General features: G+C 44.2%; 1 protein-coding gene across 1 annotated transcript in view; it reads left to right on the top strand.

Moving 5' to 3' along the window:
* The window catches only part of cilp (cartilage intermediate layer protein, nucleotide pyrophosphohydrolase), a gene marked incomplete at both ends in the record, with an annotated part of 78,531 nt that overhangs the window by 30,333 nt on the left and 31,461 nt on the right, over window positions 1–16,737 (top strand). Inside the window, 4 exons of the mRNA XM_084437297.1 lie at window positions 14,594–14,688; window positions 14,999–15,049; window positions 15,312–15,690; window positions 15,788–15,964. Coding sequence (XP_084293423.1) covers window positions 14,594–14,688; window positions 14,999–15,049; window positions 15,312–15,690; window positions 15,788–15,964 — 702 coding nt within the window. The remainder of the gene's footprint in view (window positions 1–14,593; window positions 14,689–14,998; window positions 15,050–15,311; window positions 15,691–15,787; window positions 15,965–16,737) is intronic.

Genomic DNA, 16,737 nt, shown 5'->3' with positions numbered 1-16,737 from the left:
GTTATACAGTAGTACTACTTGCAGTAATTTGTAAGTCTGACTGCGGTCAGCTAGCCCACCTCACTTTCTGCAAGAAATGTAAGTAACACTTTATAATAATGATCAGTTATAAGGCATTTATAAAACATTTGTTAATAATGAACTAATCATTAGACAATAATTTACACTTTAGATTAGCGCATGCAAAAACCTTTACAAATCATTTGTTAAATATGAAAAAGAAAAACGTCTAGTAATTGGTGTAAAATGTTATTCTTAAAAGCAATTAAAAATGAGTTACTACACATGAACTAATGTTATTTAATGTTGAACAAATCATTTACAAGTACTGTTGATAATGTGTTATAAATCATCTACAGATCATTTTTGAATGTTAAACTAGTGTATTTATAAATTATATATGACTCATTTATAAACATGTATAAATGATTTGTTAATGGTTAGTTCATTATAAACTAGTAGTTTATAACGGTCTTTGGGGCTGCAATAATGTCTACAAATGATTTGTAGACTTTTAGTAAATGTTTAACAAATCATTTGATAAACATGAAAAACAAATAAGTAAGGCATTCTTAAAATAATTTACAAATGTTTTACTACATATTAACTAACATTAATTAATGTTGAACACATCATTTACAAGTAATGTTGATAATGTGTTACAAATCATCTACAGGTCATTTGTGAATCTTTAACTAGTATATTTACAAATGATTTATGAATCATTTACACATGGTTATAAATTATCTGTTAATGATGGTTCATTATTATTAAATGTTTTATAAACCATCTACAGATCATTTGTGAATGTTTAACTAGTATATTTACAAATCATTTATGGATCATTTACACATGTTTATAAATGATATGTTAATGATTAGTTCATTATTAACAAATGTTTTATAAATGCCTTATAATTGATCATTATTATAAAGTGTTAGCGAAATGTACTTTCTAGTTTAGATTTTACATGCGCAATGCAGATTCACACAAAAACGACACGAGGAACACCAACTTCCGTTGCTGAGATCACGCGATTTCCTGTCAACTGTGAAGGTACCTCTTGTGGAGATCATCCATGTTTTCTGCAGCTTGGTCCCCCTGCTAGCAGAGGTAGAGCTTTGAGACACCAGGAACACACAGAGCAGACATGTGGAACCAGCAGGTCAGGGGCCATGCACTCAAAGATTTACCTTCATGCGCAAAAAATAATTTTGGCACAAAATGAACTCCTTACATTCCCTGCCCTTACTGTAGTTCTCCTTATCAATTTTTTTTTCCAATTGTTTTTTTCTTTCCTTTCATTTATCATTTATTGTATTTATTAAAAGTATTTCTGCTTAATTTATTGTGGCTGTTGTTTTATTATAAAACACACTTTCATTGGGAATGTTTGAAACTGACTTCTGACAATATACAGTAACTGTTCAAGCAGGAGACATGAACATCTGTGAACATGGCCACAACCAATCCCATGAATGCTGTTAGCCGCATAGCAGTAGCAGGTCTTAGATTTGAATCTCAAAGATACACCGAAAGGGAAGTTGGAGAAGATCTTGCTTCCGTACTTTGACGTATTTCCGCCTGAAACGGGCTGCAAGGGCGGGACATACGTTTAGATGAATTTCATTGGAACGTTATCGAGCGGGCGGGATATTCAACACTTGAGACTGCAGAGTAGTTGACGTTTTGATTGACAGGGTGGATGTTGTGAGACTATTGGCCTAAAACCGAAGGTAACTGGTGTCGTAATTGCACGTGACCTACCGTTTTCCAGGAAGTAAGAAATTATATCTCTTAGACGAGTTGGATCAGAACCCAGATGTGACCCAGTCCACCAGACCCTACCTGGACATGAGCTGGACCAGAACCCAGACGACACCTACTGATAAAATGTAATTTGTCCATCCAGTATTTATTTATTTTTTAATTTAGATTGGCTGAAATAGAGTTATTTTTCAAATATTCACTGTTTCACTGATTCAGCTGTTGAACAGGCTAGCCAAGCTAGCCTGTAAACATCCAGTGATGCCAACTTAGCGACTTTGTCGCTAGATTTAGCGACTTTCCAGACCCCCCTGGCGACTTATTTCATGAAAAGCGACAAATCTAGCTACTTTTTCTGGTCATTTGGGGAATTATTGTGTTGACAAGGAAGCAAGCTCAGGTCACGAGTCACGACGAGAGAACTTTTTTTGCTGCCTTCACCCCCCCTCTCTGAGTGCAAGCCCCTCTAGTTTCTTCTACTTTATCTAACCCTGTTGTCCGAGATTGTGGATTTTGAATGCTACTTCATCTTTTGATTTGTCAACCTCCTTGTCTCATATCTTATTTGCTGGTCTTACTGCAGCCAAAAAGATGTTGGTGTTACTCCTCATGCTCTTACTCGTGATGTGGTGACCCTGCCTCCTACTGTGATGTGGTGACCCCTGCCCCCTACTGTGATGTTGTGACCCCTACTGTGATGTAGTGACCCCTGCCCCCTACTGTGATGTGGTGACCCCTGCCCTCTACTGTGATGTGGTGACCCCTGCCCCCTACTGTGATGTGGTTACCCCTGCCCCCTACTGTGATGTGGTGACCCCTGCCCCTTACTGTGATGTGGTGACCCCTGCCCCCTACTGTGATGTGATTACCCCTGCCCCCTACTGTGATGTGGTGACCCCTGCCCCCTACTGTGATGTGGTGACCCCTGCCCCCTACTGTGATGTGATGACCCCTACTGTGATGTGGTGACCCCTGCCCCCTACTGTGATGTGATGACCCCTGCCCCCTACTGTGATGTAGTGACCCCTGCCCCCTACTGTGATGTGGTGACCCCTGCCCCCTACTGTGATGTGATGACCCCTGCCCCCTACTGTGATGTAGTGACCCCTGCCCCCTACTGTGATGTGGTGACCCCTGCCCCTTACTGTGATGTGGTGACCCCTGCCCCCTACTGTGATGTGGTGACCCCTGCCCCCTACTGTGATGTGGTGACCCCTGCCCTCTACTGTGATGTGGTGACTTCTTCTCTCTACTGTGATGTGGTGACCCCTGCCCCCTACTGTGATGTTGTGACCCCTGCCCCCTACTGTGATGTGGTGACCCCTGCCCCCTACTGTGATGTTGTGACCCCTGCCCCCTACTGTGATGTGGTGACCCCTGTCCCTTACTGTGATGTGGTGACCCCTGTCCCTTACTGTGATGTGGTGACCCCTGCCCCCTACTGTGATGTGGTGACCCCTGCCCCCTACTGTGATGTGATTACCCCGGCCCCCTACTGTGATGTTGTGACCCCTACTGTGATGTAGTGACCCCTGCCCCCTACTGTGATGTTGTGACCCCTACTGTGATGTAGTGACCCCTGCCCCCTACTGTGATGTGGTGACCCCTGTCCCTTACTGTGATGTGGTGACCCCTGCCCCCTACTGTGATGTGGTGACCCCTGTCCCCTACTGTGATGTGGTGACCCCTGCCCCCTACTGTGATGTGGTGACCCCCCCCCCCCATATCTATACACCCATGAGCTTCACACTGTTAGATGTGGGAGCGCAGACAAGGGGTTTAGTCTCGAACTTATCCACTCGACTAAATAGAATCTTCTTGGAAACTTGCTGTCCACCAGGTATGAGAGAGAGACCTTGATTGTTCCAAAGGAGAAATGTATTGGATGACTGTGTCGGATAACTTGCTTAACACGTCTAAAAATCCCAACCATAAGCTTATTCACCTTAACTCATTACAGACTATACTCTCTCCAAGAATACGCTACCTCATGGATCTACCCTCCCCAATGTGTGATCTATGTGCGCTCAGCCATGTGGGCTGTTTTGACTGGGATTGTCCTGGGTCGGCGGCTTTCTGGATACTAGTTACCTCCGCCCCAGGGGCAAAACCCCGCAGGGCGGAAGGTAATGTTTTTGCCCCTGTCTGTCTGTGTGTGTGTGTGTGTGTGTGTGTGTGTGTGTGTGTGTGTGTGTGTGTGTGTGTGTGTGTCTGTCGGATTAAACAAAAACTACTGGCCCGATATGCATGAAACTCGGTGGAGGGGTGCAGCATGGGCCATGGAACTCACCATTAAATTTGGACCATGATTCATTCATAGGTGTCTCTACAGTACCCATATTACTGTAACTTCAGTGTAGTGGGGGATTTAGGTTTCAGTTTCCTCATAGGTTTCAGGTTCTTGGCGCCACTTGCAATACCGAGCTTGGCCTCTTCGCCAAAAACGGTCTGTTCCTGGCCATGGGGGCTTGCTTCATGCACCACTGAGTAACTTTCATTGGATTGAATGGGCCGCCGTCTTTGCATGCCTTATCCACTTCTTATAATACATCCATGATCCAGTGATGCCAACTTAGCGACTTTCCAGACCCCCCTGGCGACTTATTTCATGAAAAGCGACAAATCTAGCTACTTTTTCTGGTCATTTGGGGAATTATTGTGTTGACAAGGAAGTGAGCTCAGCTCACGAGTCACGACGAGAGAACTTCTTTTGCTGCCTTCACGAGATTTGAATGAGACATCACAACGTCCTCACTACTTGGCAATGAATACTAGCCGATGGGCTACAACTAGAAATTGTCCGCGCTAGCCTGATGCTAATTTCCGCCATATTAAACTCCATTAACTTATGCTAAACGTTAGCGACATTAAAGTCTTCCACTTTGGACAATAAAACTAATATTTATTTTTGGCCTGACGGGGGTTGTTGCGTCTCCCATTTTAGGAGAGACATTGAATATTCATATCTAGCCAGCCCGTGAAAGCCGTTGTAGGAAACGTTACTGCACCTATAGGCTACACCGCTGATGGCTTCCATCTCATGGAGCATTAGGTAGGCCTACTCAGGTCTGTTTATATTGATGAAAGCCTCCCTGTCTAGTTTTTTTTTTTACAGTTATAAGCTATATTTGCCAACTGAAATCTCATAAATTTCCTTTCACAGTATCGGCTGGAGGGTGTTTAAAAAAAAAAGAAGAAAAAAAGTAGTGTATGTTGAAGTATGGGATATATTTTTACTGTTGATAATGTGTTATAAATCATCTACAGATCATTTTTGAATGTTAAACTAGTGTATTTATAAATTATATATGACTCATTTATAAACATGTATAAATGATTTGTTAATGGTTAGTTCATTATAAACTAGTAGTTTATAACGGTCTTTGGGGCTGCAATAATGTCTACAAATGATTTGTAGACTTTTAGTAAATGTTTAACAAATCATTTGATAAACATGAAAAACAAATAAGTAAGGCATTCTTAAAATAATTTACAAATGTTTTACTACATATTAACTAACATTAATTAATGTTGAACACATCATTTACAAGTAATGTTGATAATGTGTTACAAATCATCTACAGGTCATTTGTGAATCTTTAACTAGTATATTTACAAATGATTTATGAATCATTTACACATGGTTATAAATTATCTGTTAATGATGGTTCATTATTATTAAATGTTTTATAAACCATCTACAGATCATTTGTGAATGTTTAACTAGTATATTTACAAATCATTTATGGATCATTTACACATGTTTATAAATGATATGTTAATGATTAGTTCATTATTAACAAATGTTTTATAAATGCCTTATAATTGATCATTATTATAAAGTGTTAGCGAAATGTACTTTCTAGTTTAGATTTTACATGCGCAATGCAGATTCACACAAAAACGACACGAGGAACACCAACTTCCGTTGCTGAGATCACGCGATTTCCTGTCAACTGTGAAGGTACCTCTTGTGGAGATCATCCATGTTTTCTGCAGCTTGGTCCCCCTGCTAGCAGAGGTAGAGCTTTGAGACACCAGGAACACACAGAGCAGACATGTGGAACCAGCAGGTCAGGGGCCATGCACTCAAAGATTTACCTTCATGCGCAAAAAATAATTTTGGCACAAAATGAACTCCTTACATTCCCTGCCCTTACTGTAGTTCTCCTTATCAATTTTTTTTTCCAATTGTTTTTTTCTTTCCTTTCATTTATCATTTATTGTATTTATTAAAAGTATTTCTGCTTAATTTATTGTGGCTGTTGTTTTATTATAAAACACACTTTCATTGGGAATGTTTGAAACTGACTTCTGACAATATACAGTAACTGTTCAAGCAGGAGACATGAACATCTGTGAACATGGCCACAACCAATCCCATGAATGCTGTTAGCCGCATAGCAGTAGCAGGTCTTAGATTTGAATCTCAAAGATACACCGAAAGGGAAGTTGGAGAAGATCTTGCTTCCGTACTTTGACGTATTTCCGCCTGAAACGGGCTGCAAGGGCGGGACATACGTTTAGATGAATTTCATTGGAACGTTATCGAGCGGGCGGGATATTCAACACTTGAGACTGCAGAGTAGTTGACGTTTTGATTGACAGGGTGGATGTTGTGAGACTATTGGCCTAAAACCGAAGGTAACTGGTGTCGTAATTGCACGTGACCTACCGTTTTCCAGGAAGTAAGAAATTATATCTCTTAGACGAGTTGGATCAGAACCCAGATGTGACCCAGTCCACCAGACCCTACCTGGACATGAGCTGGACCAGAACCCAGACGACACCTACTGATAAAATGTAATTTGTCCATCCAGTATTTATTTATTTTTTAATTTAGATTGGCTGAAATAGAGTTATTTTTCAAATATTCACTGTTTCACTGATTCAGCTGTTGAACAGGCTAGCCAAGCTAGCCTGTAAACATCCAGTGATGCCAACTTAGCGACTTTGTCGCTAGATTTAGCGACTTTCCAGACCCCCCTGGCGACTTATTTCATGAAAAGCGACAAATCTAGCTACTTTTTCTGGTCATTTGGGGAATTATTGTGTTGACAAGGAAGCAAGCTCAGGTCACGAGTCACGACGAGAGAACTTTTTTTGCTGCCTTCACCCCCCCTCTCTGAGTGCAAGCCCCTCTAGTTTCTTCTACTTTATCTAACCCTGTTGTCCGAGATTGTGGATTTTGAATGCTACTTCATCTTTTGATTTGTCAACCTCCTTGTCTCATATCTTATTTGCTGGTCTTACTGCAGCCAAAAAGATGTTGGTGTTACTCCTCATGCTCTTACTCGTGATGTGGTGACCCTGCCTCCTACTGTGATGTGGTGACCCCTGCCCCCTACTGTGATGTTGTGACCCCTACTGTGATGTAGTGACCCCTGCCCCCTACTGTGATGTGGTGACCCCTGCCCTCTACTGTGATGTGGTGACCCCTGCCCCCTACTGTGATGTGGTTACCCCTGCCCCCTACTGTGATGTGGTGACCCCTGCCCCTTACTGTGATGTGGTGACCCCTGCCCCCTACTGTGATGTGATTACCCCTGCCCCCTACTGTGATGTGGTGACCCCTGCCCCCTACTGTGATGTGGTGACCCCTGCCCCCTACTGTGATGTGATGACCCCTACTGTGATGTGGTGACCCCTGCCCCCTACTGTGATGTGATGACCCCTGCCCCCTACTGTGATGTAGTGACCCCTGCCCCCTACTGTGATGTGGTGACCCCTGCCCCCTACTGTGATGTGATGACCCCTGCCCCCTACTGTGATGTAGTGACCCCTGCCCCCTACTGTGATGTGGTGACCCCTGCCCCTTACTGTGATGTGGTGACCCCTGCCCCCTACTGTGATGTGGTGACCCCTGCCCCCTACTGTGATGTGGTGACCCCTGCCCTCTACTGTGATGTGGTGACTTCTTCTCTCTACTGTGATGTGGTGACCCCTGCCCCCTACTGTGATGTTGTGACCCCTGCCCCCTACTGTGATGTGGTGACCCCTGCCCCCTACTGTGATGTTGTGACCCCTGCCCCCTACTGTGATGTGGTGACCCCTGTCCCTTACTGTGATGTGGTGACCCCTGTCCCTTACTGTGATGTGGTGACCCCTGCCCCCTACTGTGATGTGGTGACCCCTGCCCCCTACTGTGATGTGATTACCCCGGCCCCCTACTGTGATGTTGTGACCCCTACTGTGATGTAGTGACCCCTGCCCCCTACTGTGATGTTGTGACCCCTACTGTGATGTAGTGACCCCTGCCCCCTACTGTGATGTGGTGACCCCTGTCCCTTACTGTGATGTGGTGACCCCTGCCCCCTACTGTGATGTGGTGACCCCTGTCCCCTACTGTGATGTGGTGACCCCTGCCCCCTACTGTGATGTGGTGACCCCCCCCCCCCATATCTATACACCCATGAGCTTCACACTGTTAGATGTGGGAGCGCAGACAAGGGGTTTAGTCTCGAACTTATCCACTCGACTAAATAGAATCTTCTTGGAAACTTGCTGTCCACCAGGTATGAGAGAGAGACCTTGATTGTTCCAAAGGAGAAATGTATTGGATGACTGTGTCGGATAACTTGCTTAACACGTCTAAAAATCCCAACCATAAGCTTATTCACCTTAACTCATTACAGACTATACTCTCTCCAAGAATACGCTACCTCATGGATCTACCCTCCCCAATGTGTGATCTATGTGCGCTCAGCCATGTGGGCTGTTTTGACTGGGATTGTCCTGGGTCGGCGGCTTTCTGGATACTAGTTACCTCCGCCCCAGGGGCAAAACCCCGCAGGGCGGAAGGTAATGTTTTTGCCCCTGTCTGTCTGTGTGTGTGTGTGTGTGTGTGTGTGTGTGTGTGTGTGTGTGTGTGTGTGTGTGTGTGTGTGTCTGTCGGATTAAACAAAAACTACTGGCCCGATATGCATGAAACTCGGTGGAGGGGTGCAGCATGGGCCATGGAACTCACCATTAAATTTGGACCATGATTCATTCATAGGTGTCTCTACAGTACCCATATTACTGTAACTTCAGTGTAGTGGGGGATTTAGGTTTCAGTTTCCTCATAGGTTTCAGGTTCTTGGCGCCACTTGCAATACCGAGCTTGGCCTCTTCGCCAAAAACGGTCTGTTCCTGGCCATGGGGGCTTGCTTCATGCACCACTGAGTAACTTTCATTGGATTGAATGGGCCGCCGTCTTTGCATGCCTTATCCACTTCTTATAATACATCCATGATCCAGTGATGCCAACTTAGCGACTTTCCAGACCCCCCTGGCGACTTATTTCATGAAAAGCGACAAATCTAGCTACTTTTTCTGGTCATTTGGGGAATTATTGTGTTGACAAGGAAGTGAGCTCAGCTCACGAGTCACGACGAGAGAACTTCTTTTGCTGCCTTCACGAGATTTGAATGAGACATCACAACGTCCTCACTACTTGGCAATGAATACTAGCCGATGGGCTACAACTAGAAATTGTCCGCGCTAGCCTGATGCTAATTTCCGCCATATTAAACTCCATTAACTTATGCTAAACGTTAGCGACATTAAAGTCTTCCACTTTGGACAATAAAACTAATATTTATTTTTGGCCTGACGGGGGTTGTTGCGTCTCCCATTTTAGGAGAGACATTGAATATTCATATCTAGCCAGCCCGTGAAAGCCGTTGTAGGAAACGTTACTGCACCTATAGGCTACACCGCTGATGGCTTCCATCTCATGGAGCATTAGGTAGGCCTACTCAGGTCTGTTTATATTGATGAAAGCCTCCCTGTCTAGTTTTTTTTTTTACAGTTATAAGCTATATTTGCCAACTGAAATCTCATAAATTTCCTTTCACAGTATCGGCTGGAGGGTGTTTAAAAAAAAAAGAAGAAAAAAAGTAGTGTATGTTGAAGTATGGGATATATTTTTTCAACTTTGGTATCGAACTGGTTAGCGAGGATCGTGGAATTTCACTGCTGGTATTCACAACCATGTCTGGTATTGTGACAGCCCTAATAGACAGATATTTCAATTAATAGTTGAATGTCAGTCTAAAAATCCCATGAAAATCCTAATTTTACTTAAATCATTGTTATGTAGGAAAAACAGCAGTAGTCTGGAGAGAGTGAAGAAGCACAACACCCTAGAGCAGGCATTCCCAAACTGTGAGGCGGGCCTCCCCTGGGGGGCCCCAAAGAAATTAAGGGGAGGCGCGGAGGGATGGTTAGAAAAAAAAGAAGAAGGAAAAACATGTTTGTTTGTTTTTTTAAATGTCTGGTTTTTATGAATGAAACGTGATTTTAAAGGCCAGAAGATCTAAATAAATAATGGGAGAGATGTATACTAAATTTGTGGATAGTGCAGAGAGAGCCTCCCCCCGCAGGTCTGAATGTATTGTGCGAAAACATCATAACGTTAACTAGCAACAGGTGCTACCGAGCTTACTTAGCTGTGTAATAGCTAACTAATGCAGCCTTGCAAAATGGACAAATTTGGGGGGTTGGGGGGGCGCGGGTGTGTCACTGTTTTCAGAGGGGAGGCCCACATTGATGGAGTTTGGGAACCCATGCCCTAGAGAGAGTGGAGGAACACAGCAGCACCCTAGAGCAAGGGCGTAGGTTTGCGTATGGACGGTCGGGACATGTCCCTACCAACATTTTGGGAGGCCCAAATTGTCCTTACCAACTTTTAAGCAACCTTGTTCACATTATCTTTGGAGTGCACTTATAGTAGATCATTTAGATGGCCTTCCCATAGTTTGGAAGGACAGAATTAGCCGTACCATTTTGAGTGAGTTAGTTTGCATTATGTTCGGAGTTACATTAGACCGTTAATCTACCCCTTTCCTCCACCGTGAATGTGCCATCCCAGTATTATTTTTAAACTCACGTTTGATTGGCTCATTTGGCTGAGATAGATTGTTGCATTTTCGCTGGATCTGAAGACCAACGGCCTTACAGACAGACGCTGACAGCAAGCCATACTGTACAGTTGTGATTCTGACAGCCGTTTAGGTACAACCACCACAATGTCGCCTCCCCCTCCGAAGAGGATGAGGGATATCAGGAGATTTTGCTCCGCAACTGTAAGTAACGTTAGCGTTAGCTAGGTTAGCTCCCTCCTAAGCACTTATTGTATTGTTTTTATTGTATTGCACTGTACTTTAGATTGCTATTCTTGCACTTTGCCTTCAGCACTAGATTATGCTCTTGGTCACTTGTTTTAGAAAGAAGATGCACTTGTGAGTTCTGGCAAGTAGTAGTACATTGGCTTTTCCTACATTAAATACAATTACTGTTAGTCGCTTTGTTTAAAGGCGTCTGCTAAATGACTGACTGTAATGTAGCTAGTTACTGGTAAACTAAGTAGCTAAAGTTTGGCATTAGCCACATGAAAACCAGCTAGGTTGGTGCTAGCTAACGTTACCTAAACTAACATCACTTGTCTTTCCATTGTGGGAAATTATCAACCGGTGATAAGCTGGCTAGCTAGCGAACTGTTAAGATGGCTTCTATCATCCTGTATCATTAGGATAGCAGCAGCCATTACATTACTATACATTAGCTGCCCACCAGAGATTTAATTGAATGGGATCACGGCGTCCTCACAACTAACGACCGTTAGTGTCAGCATACTAGCCGATGGGCTATTAGCTATAGCTTTGTCAAACCCAGTCTGTGCTAACCGTGATGCTAATTTTCACTATATTAAATTCCCATTAACTTATGCTAAAAAACATCAGTGATATTAAAGTCGTAAGTTTTGATTAAAAAAATAAATACATTGTTTTAGCCTGACGGGTTCTTGTTACAATTATACGGGAAACTGAATACTCATAAGGTAACGTTATCTAGAGGTTAGCCAGCCCGTGAGAGCCGTTAACGTTACTTTTATGAGGACTCAGGTCTGTTTTTCTTTATACAAGCCCGTCCCTGTGTACAGTTATTAGCTAACGTATACTTGCTAACTGGAATCTCATAATTTTCCTCTCACTATATTGTCCGGAGGGTGTTTTAAATAAAGTAGTGTATGTTGAAGTACATGGGATTTATTTTTTCTAAATATGGTATCAAATTGGGTATCCAGGATTGTGTTGTTTCTCAATAAGTATTGCCTACTAAATGTCTGGTATTTTGTGACTCCCCTAATGGACAGATATATCAATTTATGAGTTGTATGTCAGGCTAAAAATCCCATGAAAATCTACATTTTTATCAAATCATTTTTATATATGAAACGGCAGCAGTCGAGAGAGAGAGAGAGGAGGGACGCAGCAGCAACTGAGAGAGAAAGAGAGTGGAGGGATGCAGCAGCAACTGAGAGAGAGAGAGAGTGGAGGGATGCAGCAGCAACCAAGAGAGAGAGAGAGAGTGGAGGGATGCAGCAGCAACCAAGAGAGAGAGAGAGAGTGGAGGGATGCAGCAGCAACCAAGAGAGAGAGAGAGTGTGGAGGGACGCAGCAGCAAAAGTCGAGAGAGTGCAGCAGCAGCAGGCAGGATGTGATACACTAAGAACATTGTATTAGTATTATTCAATTTCATAAATATATGCATATTTAAGAGGTTTAACCTCTCGTCCCCAGCAACAATTGTGTATGCAGCCTACACTGTTATATGGTCCCTACCAATGTTGAAACCAAACCTACGCCCTTGCCCTAGAGAGAGTAGAGGAACACAGCAGCACCCCAGAGAGAGTAGAGGAACACAGCAGCACCCTAGAGAGAGTGGAGGAACGCAGCAGCAGCATAGAGAGAGTAGAGGAACACAACAGAAGTAGAAGCAGAAGAACCTTCCCATCCTCGCAGGCATCCAGCCCGCTGGCCTCCGCCGCACAGGAACCACAGCACGTCTCGCCTGCCGAACCTCCTGCTCCACAACAGGCTCACTGCAACAGCGGAGCCTCCCCAGCGTCTCAAGTCGAGACACCCTTTTGTGCCGCACGGGATCTCCTGCAGCAATGAAGAGATCTTAACATCAGTGAGGCAGGATGGGCGGACCACATCTGACGTGTGGAGTGGGAGGAGAACACCTGCAGACTCTGTGATTTCATCCCGGCCGCCGGTCCTTCCCCTCCCGGGATGGACTTACCCAGACCGGTGTGGGTGAGGCTTAATTGCCTCCGACCGGTGTCGGACGCTTCCGCTCATCGATGCATAGATGGGGCCTTTGCACATGTCTGTATTGTGATGTTGAAGATGTTTTAGGAAATATTAACATTCATGAAATGATCTACATGTCACCATAGACACAGCCTATCCTATTTCTTCCATGACTGGGTAATTTGACACTAGCATAGCAAAGAGTTCAGAAGAGCATAGCCGTCCATGAAGAGTTTCAGATGCTTGGTCGGAGATCTGTGATAAGGTAATGCGAGATTAGCTAACTTGCATCAAATACATTTATTTATTTTTTTGGTAGCAATTCTGCGGGGTAATAGGCTTGAAATGTTTCAACATAGAGTGACGTTTTTTTTAGTGTTCCCCGTTATTTCAATTGAATTAAATTAATAGTGCATACAGATTTACAGACTAGGCTAAGCCAAACCGTTAACAACATCAGGTAGGCCTATTGATTGACACTGGTGATGCAAACTGCATGGCTATTATCACGTCATAATACTGGACATTCCATGATCATGGTCTACTACTCTAACTTAACATGCACACATTATGATCATGTTACTGCGTGGGTATTATGATGTCATAATAGTGGATATTCCATGATCATGGTCTAACTTGACATGCACACATTATGATCATATTACCTCCCAGATCTACAGCTCATGGTAGGTTCTGTATGTATTTGAATAAGACATCAATAAATCAGAAAGAAAAACATACTATTGATATCATACTATATGAGTAAATGTCTGGGATGAATAATAACAGACTACTAAAGAAAATATGAAATTGCAGAAATACTTAACTGTAGACTCATTTAGTCTACCTTGAATTAAAATGTTTGATCAGCCTTAGTGTGAAATGGCAAATGACAGATCTAACATGGCATCAGAATGTTCTAGTGAAAATCATGTCTGTTTTAATGAATGTAGAATAGTTCAGGATGAAGAGAAAGCGCAGAGCTCAATTAAAGGACGATGGCGAAGGTCCATCTAAAAAGCCTCGGATAACAAAGACAGAGGCTCACCCTGACTGGCCCGTAGCTAGGAAGCGGAGCTTGCCTCAAGTGAGTCTGAACGAAGAAGAACTTGCATGTTTAGATTAAAACAAATGTAAAGCAAATATGTATTATCAGTCAGAGGAGTTAATTTGTTTAATAGTATTGAAAAGGAAATTAAAATGTGTAATATGCTACGCTAATTACATGACTAAAATATAAAACTGAACAAATATAAAACTGAAGTATCAACACTAACGTGTATATTTATTTTTGTTTTAATTAAAACAAACATTAAAATATACCTGTGCAGACCAGAGCAAGGGCCATGATCCAGCGTAGGATTCCACAGTGTTCCCTCAGGGAGAACCAGACCACCCTGCCTCCCCTCAGGGAGAACCAGACCATCCTGCCTCCCCTCAGGGAGAACCAGGCCAAGAGAGGTCAAAAAAGGGCCAGGGAGGAGGAGAACAAACCCCTCAAATGTTCTAAAAAGAGAAAGAGAGGCCCTGCCCCCACAAACCAGAGCTCAAATCCCAACTCCTCAGCCCAGCCATCCCAGGCCCAGCGCAACCCACCATGCACAGGTAGGACCTCAACCATCCATTACCCTCACATGTTGAGAGACTCATCCATCCTGGTCTATCCATGAGTAGATGATCAATGTGAGGTTACATGACAGTGGTTGAAGGGGAGATTGAGTGAACCTGGGAGGTGTGTCTTGCAGACGGGTTCACCTCCCGCTACTCTGTGGGGAAGCTGCTGGGCGAAGGCGGGTTTGGATCCGTCTACGCAGGAACGCGCACGGCAGACGGCAAACAGGTTCACCCTCTCCTCCTCCTCTGCATTTCTGCTCACTCCCCTGCCTCATACACATCACACCACGGCTTTTGTGTTTAAACCAGGCCTCCAAGTGTCAAATACATTGGCTAAATAACAACATATTTAGTCCCTTTGCAAAGAAGTTGTTTCATGAGTTAACATGCCTGGAAATACCTTACATATAGTATGTCCTGTCCTGAATAAAGAAGTCTGCAGAAATTTAAAAGAGGCCCTACTGGGTAACTGGTCAGTATGGCTCATTACAATTGGGCTGAATATTCAAATATGTGCCCCTCCTCCCCTCGACCAGGTGGCCATTAAGTACGTCCGGAAGCAGATATCGGAGCGCTACATCAGAATCGTAAGTATGGTCACTGTACAGTATATTCTTGCGTACAGCACCATAACAAGTACCAGTTGCCAATTTAAATTCTTCTCCAAGCATATATATGCCACCTACAGAAGTAAGTTCCACCCATACATCTTCAAATGCACACGGTAGCTTCTAAGGGATCAATCCATAAGTAGACCCCCACCTCCCCCTTCAACTGTCACCCCCACCTCCCCCCTCACCTGTCACCCCCCCCTTCCCCCGCTCCCGCTCCCCCCCCCAACCCCCATAGCCTGGAGCATCACGCAGACTGCCCCTCGAGGTGGCCCTCATGCAGATCGTGAGCGAGCCTCCCAGCTGTGAGAACGTGCTGGAGCTCATCGAGTGGTTCGAGCAGCCCGAGATGTTCATCCTGGTCCTGGAGAGGCCGATCCCATGCATGGACGTGTCTGAGTACACCAAGCAGACAGGGGGCCGGGTGGACGAACACCTCGCCAAGACCATCATGAAGCAGGTGGTGCTGGCGGTGCGTCACTGCTGTGACCGCCGTGTCCTCCACCGGGACGTTAAGATGGAGAACCTCCTCATTAACATCGACACCATGAAGGTCAAGCTCATCGACTTTGGCTGCGGGGATCGACTGAAGGATGGACTCTACCGAGAGTTTATGGGTGAGGGAAGCAGGAGACTGAACGGTGTTGGACTGATGCACCATGGACATAGAGATATGGCATAATCACTCTCTCTCTCTCTGTCTCTCTCTTTCAGGCACTGAAGACTTCTGCCCACCTGAGATGGTTGTGATTGGAAAATACCACGGCCGCGAAGCCACTGTCTGGTCCCTGGGAGTCCTGCTTTTTAACCTGGTGTTTGGGGATCGGCCATTCAAGTCACTGTATGAGATTGTGGTTGGACGCCTGAGCTTCCAGAAAAGGGTGTCCAAATGTAAGAGCTGCTTGAAGGAGAGCTTAGATGTATCTTTTTGAACAGTATGGAACAGCGTAAACTAAGCAAATGCCAAGCTACAGATAGTATATCATAGAACTGAAAACTGGGCAATCCCATGTTGGTTCCAAACATCATCCCTCTAATGTCTGATCCTGTAGCTTGCAAGGAACTGATTAGGTGGTGCCTGGCTCCAAACCCAGTCAGGAGGCCAGACTTGGAGCAGATACTCCTACATGACTGGCTCTCAGATGTGTCAAGCCCATAGATTTAGGTACAATACTGTCAAGGTAATATAGATAGGAATGGTAGAGGTGTGTAGGCTACATCACTGTGTGTTACATTTGGTAATATCTGTGTGTGTGTGTGTGTGTGTGTGTGTGTGTGTGTGTGTGTGTGTGTGTGTGTGTGTGTGTGTGTGTGTGTGTGCGCGCACATGTATGTGTGCATGTGTCTCTGTGTGTGCATGTGTCTGTGTGTGTGTGTTTGTATTTTATTTTTTTAAATGTCTGGTTTTTATGAATGAAACGTGATTTTAAAGATCAGAAGATCTAAATAAATAATGGGAGAGATGTATACTAAATTTGTGGATAGTGCAGAGAGAGCCTCCCCCCGCAGGTCTGAATGTATTGTGCGAAAACGTCATAACGTTAACTAGCAACAGGTGCTACCGAGCTAACTTAGCTGTGTAATGTTATGAGCTAGCTAATGCAGCCTTGCAAAATTGACAAATTTGGGGGGTTGGGGGGGCACGGGTGTGTCACTGTTTTCAG

This window comes from Borostomias antarcticus, assembly GCF_949987555.1.
Source record: "Borostomias antarcticus genome assembly, chromosome: 4".
In the NCBI taxonomy this organism is placed as follows: domain Eukaryota; kingdom Metazoa; phylum Chordata; class Actinopteri; order Stomiiformes; family Stomiidae; genus Borostomias; species Borostomias antarcticus.
Note: the sequence above shows the minus strand (reverse complement) of the source record. Positions and strands in the feature narration are given on the sequence as shown.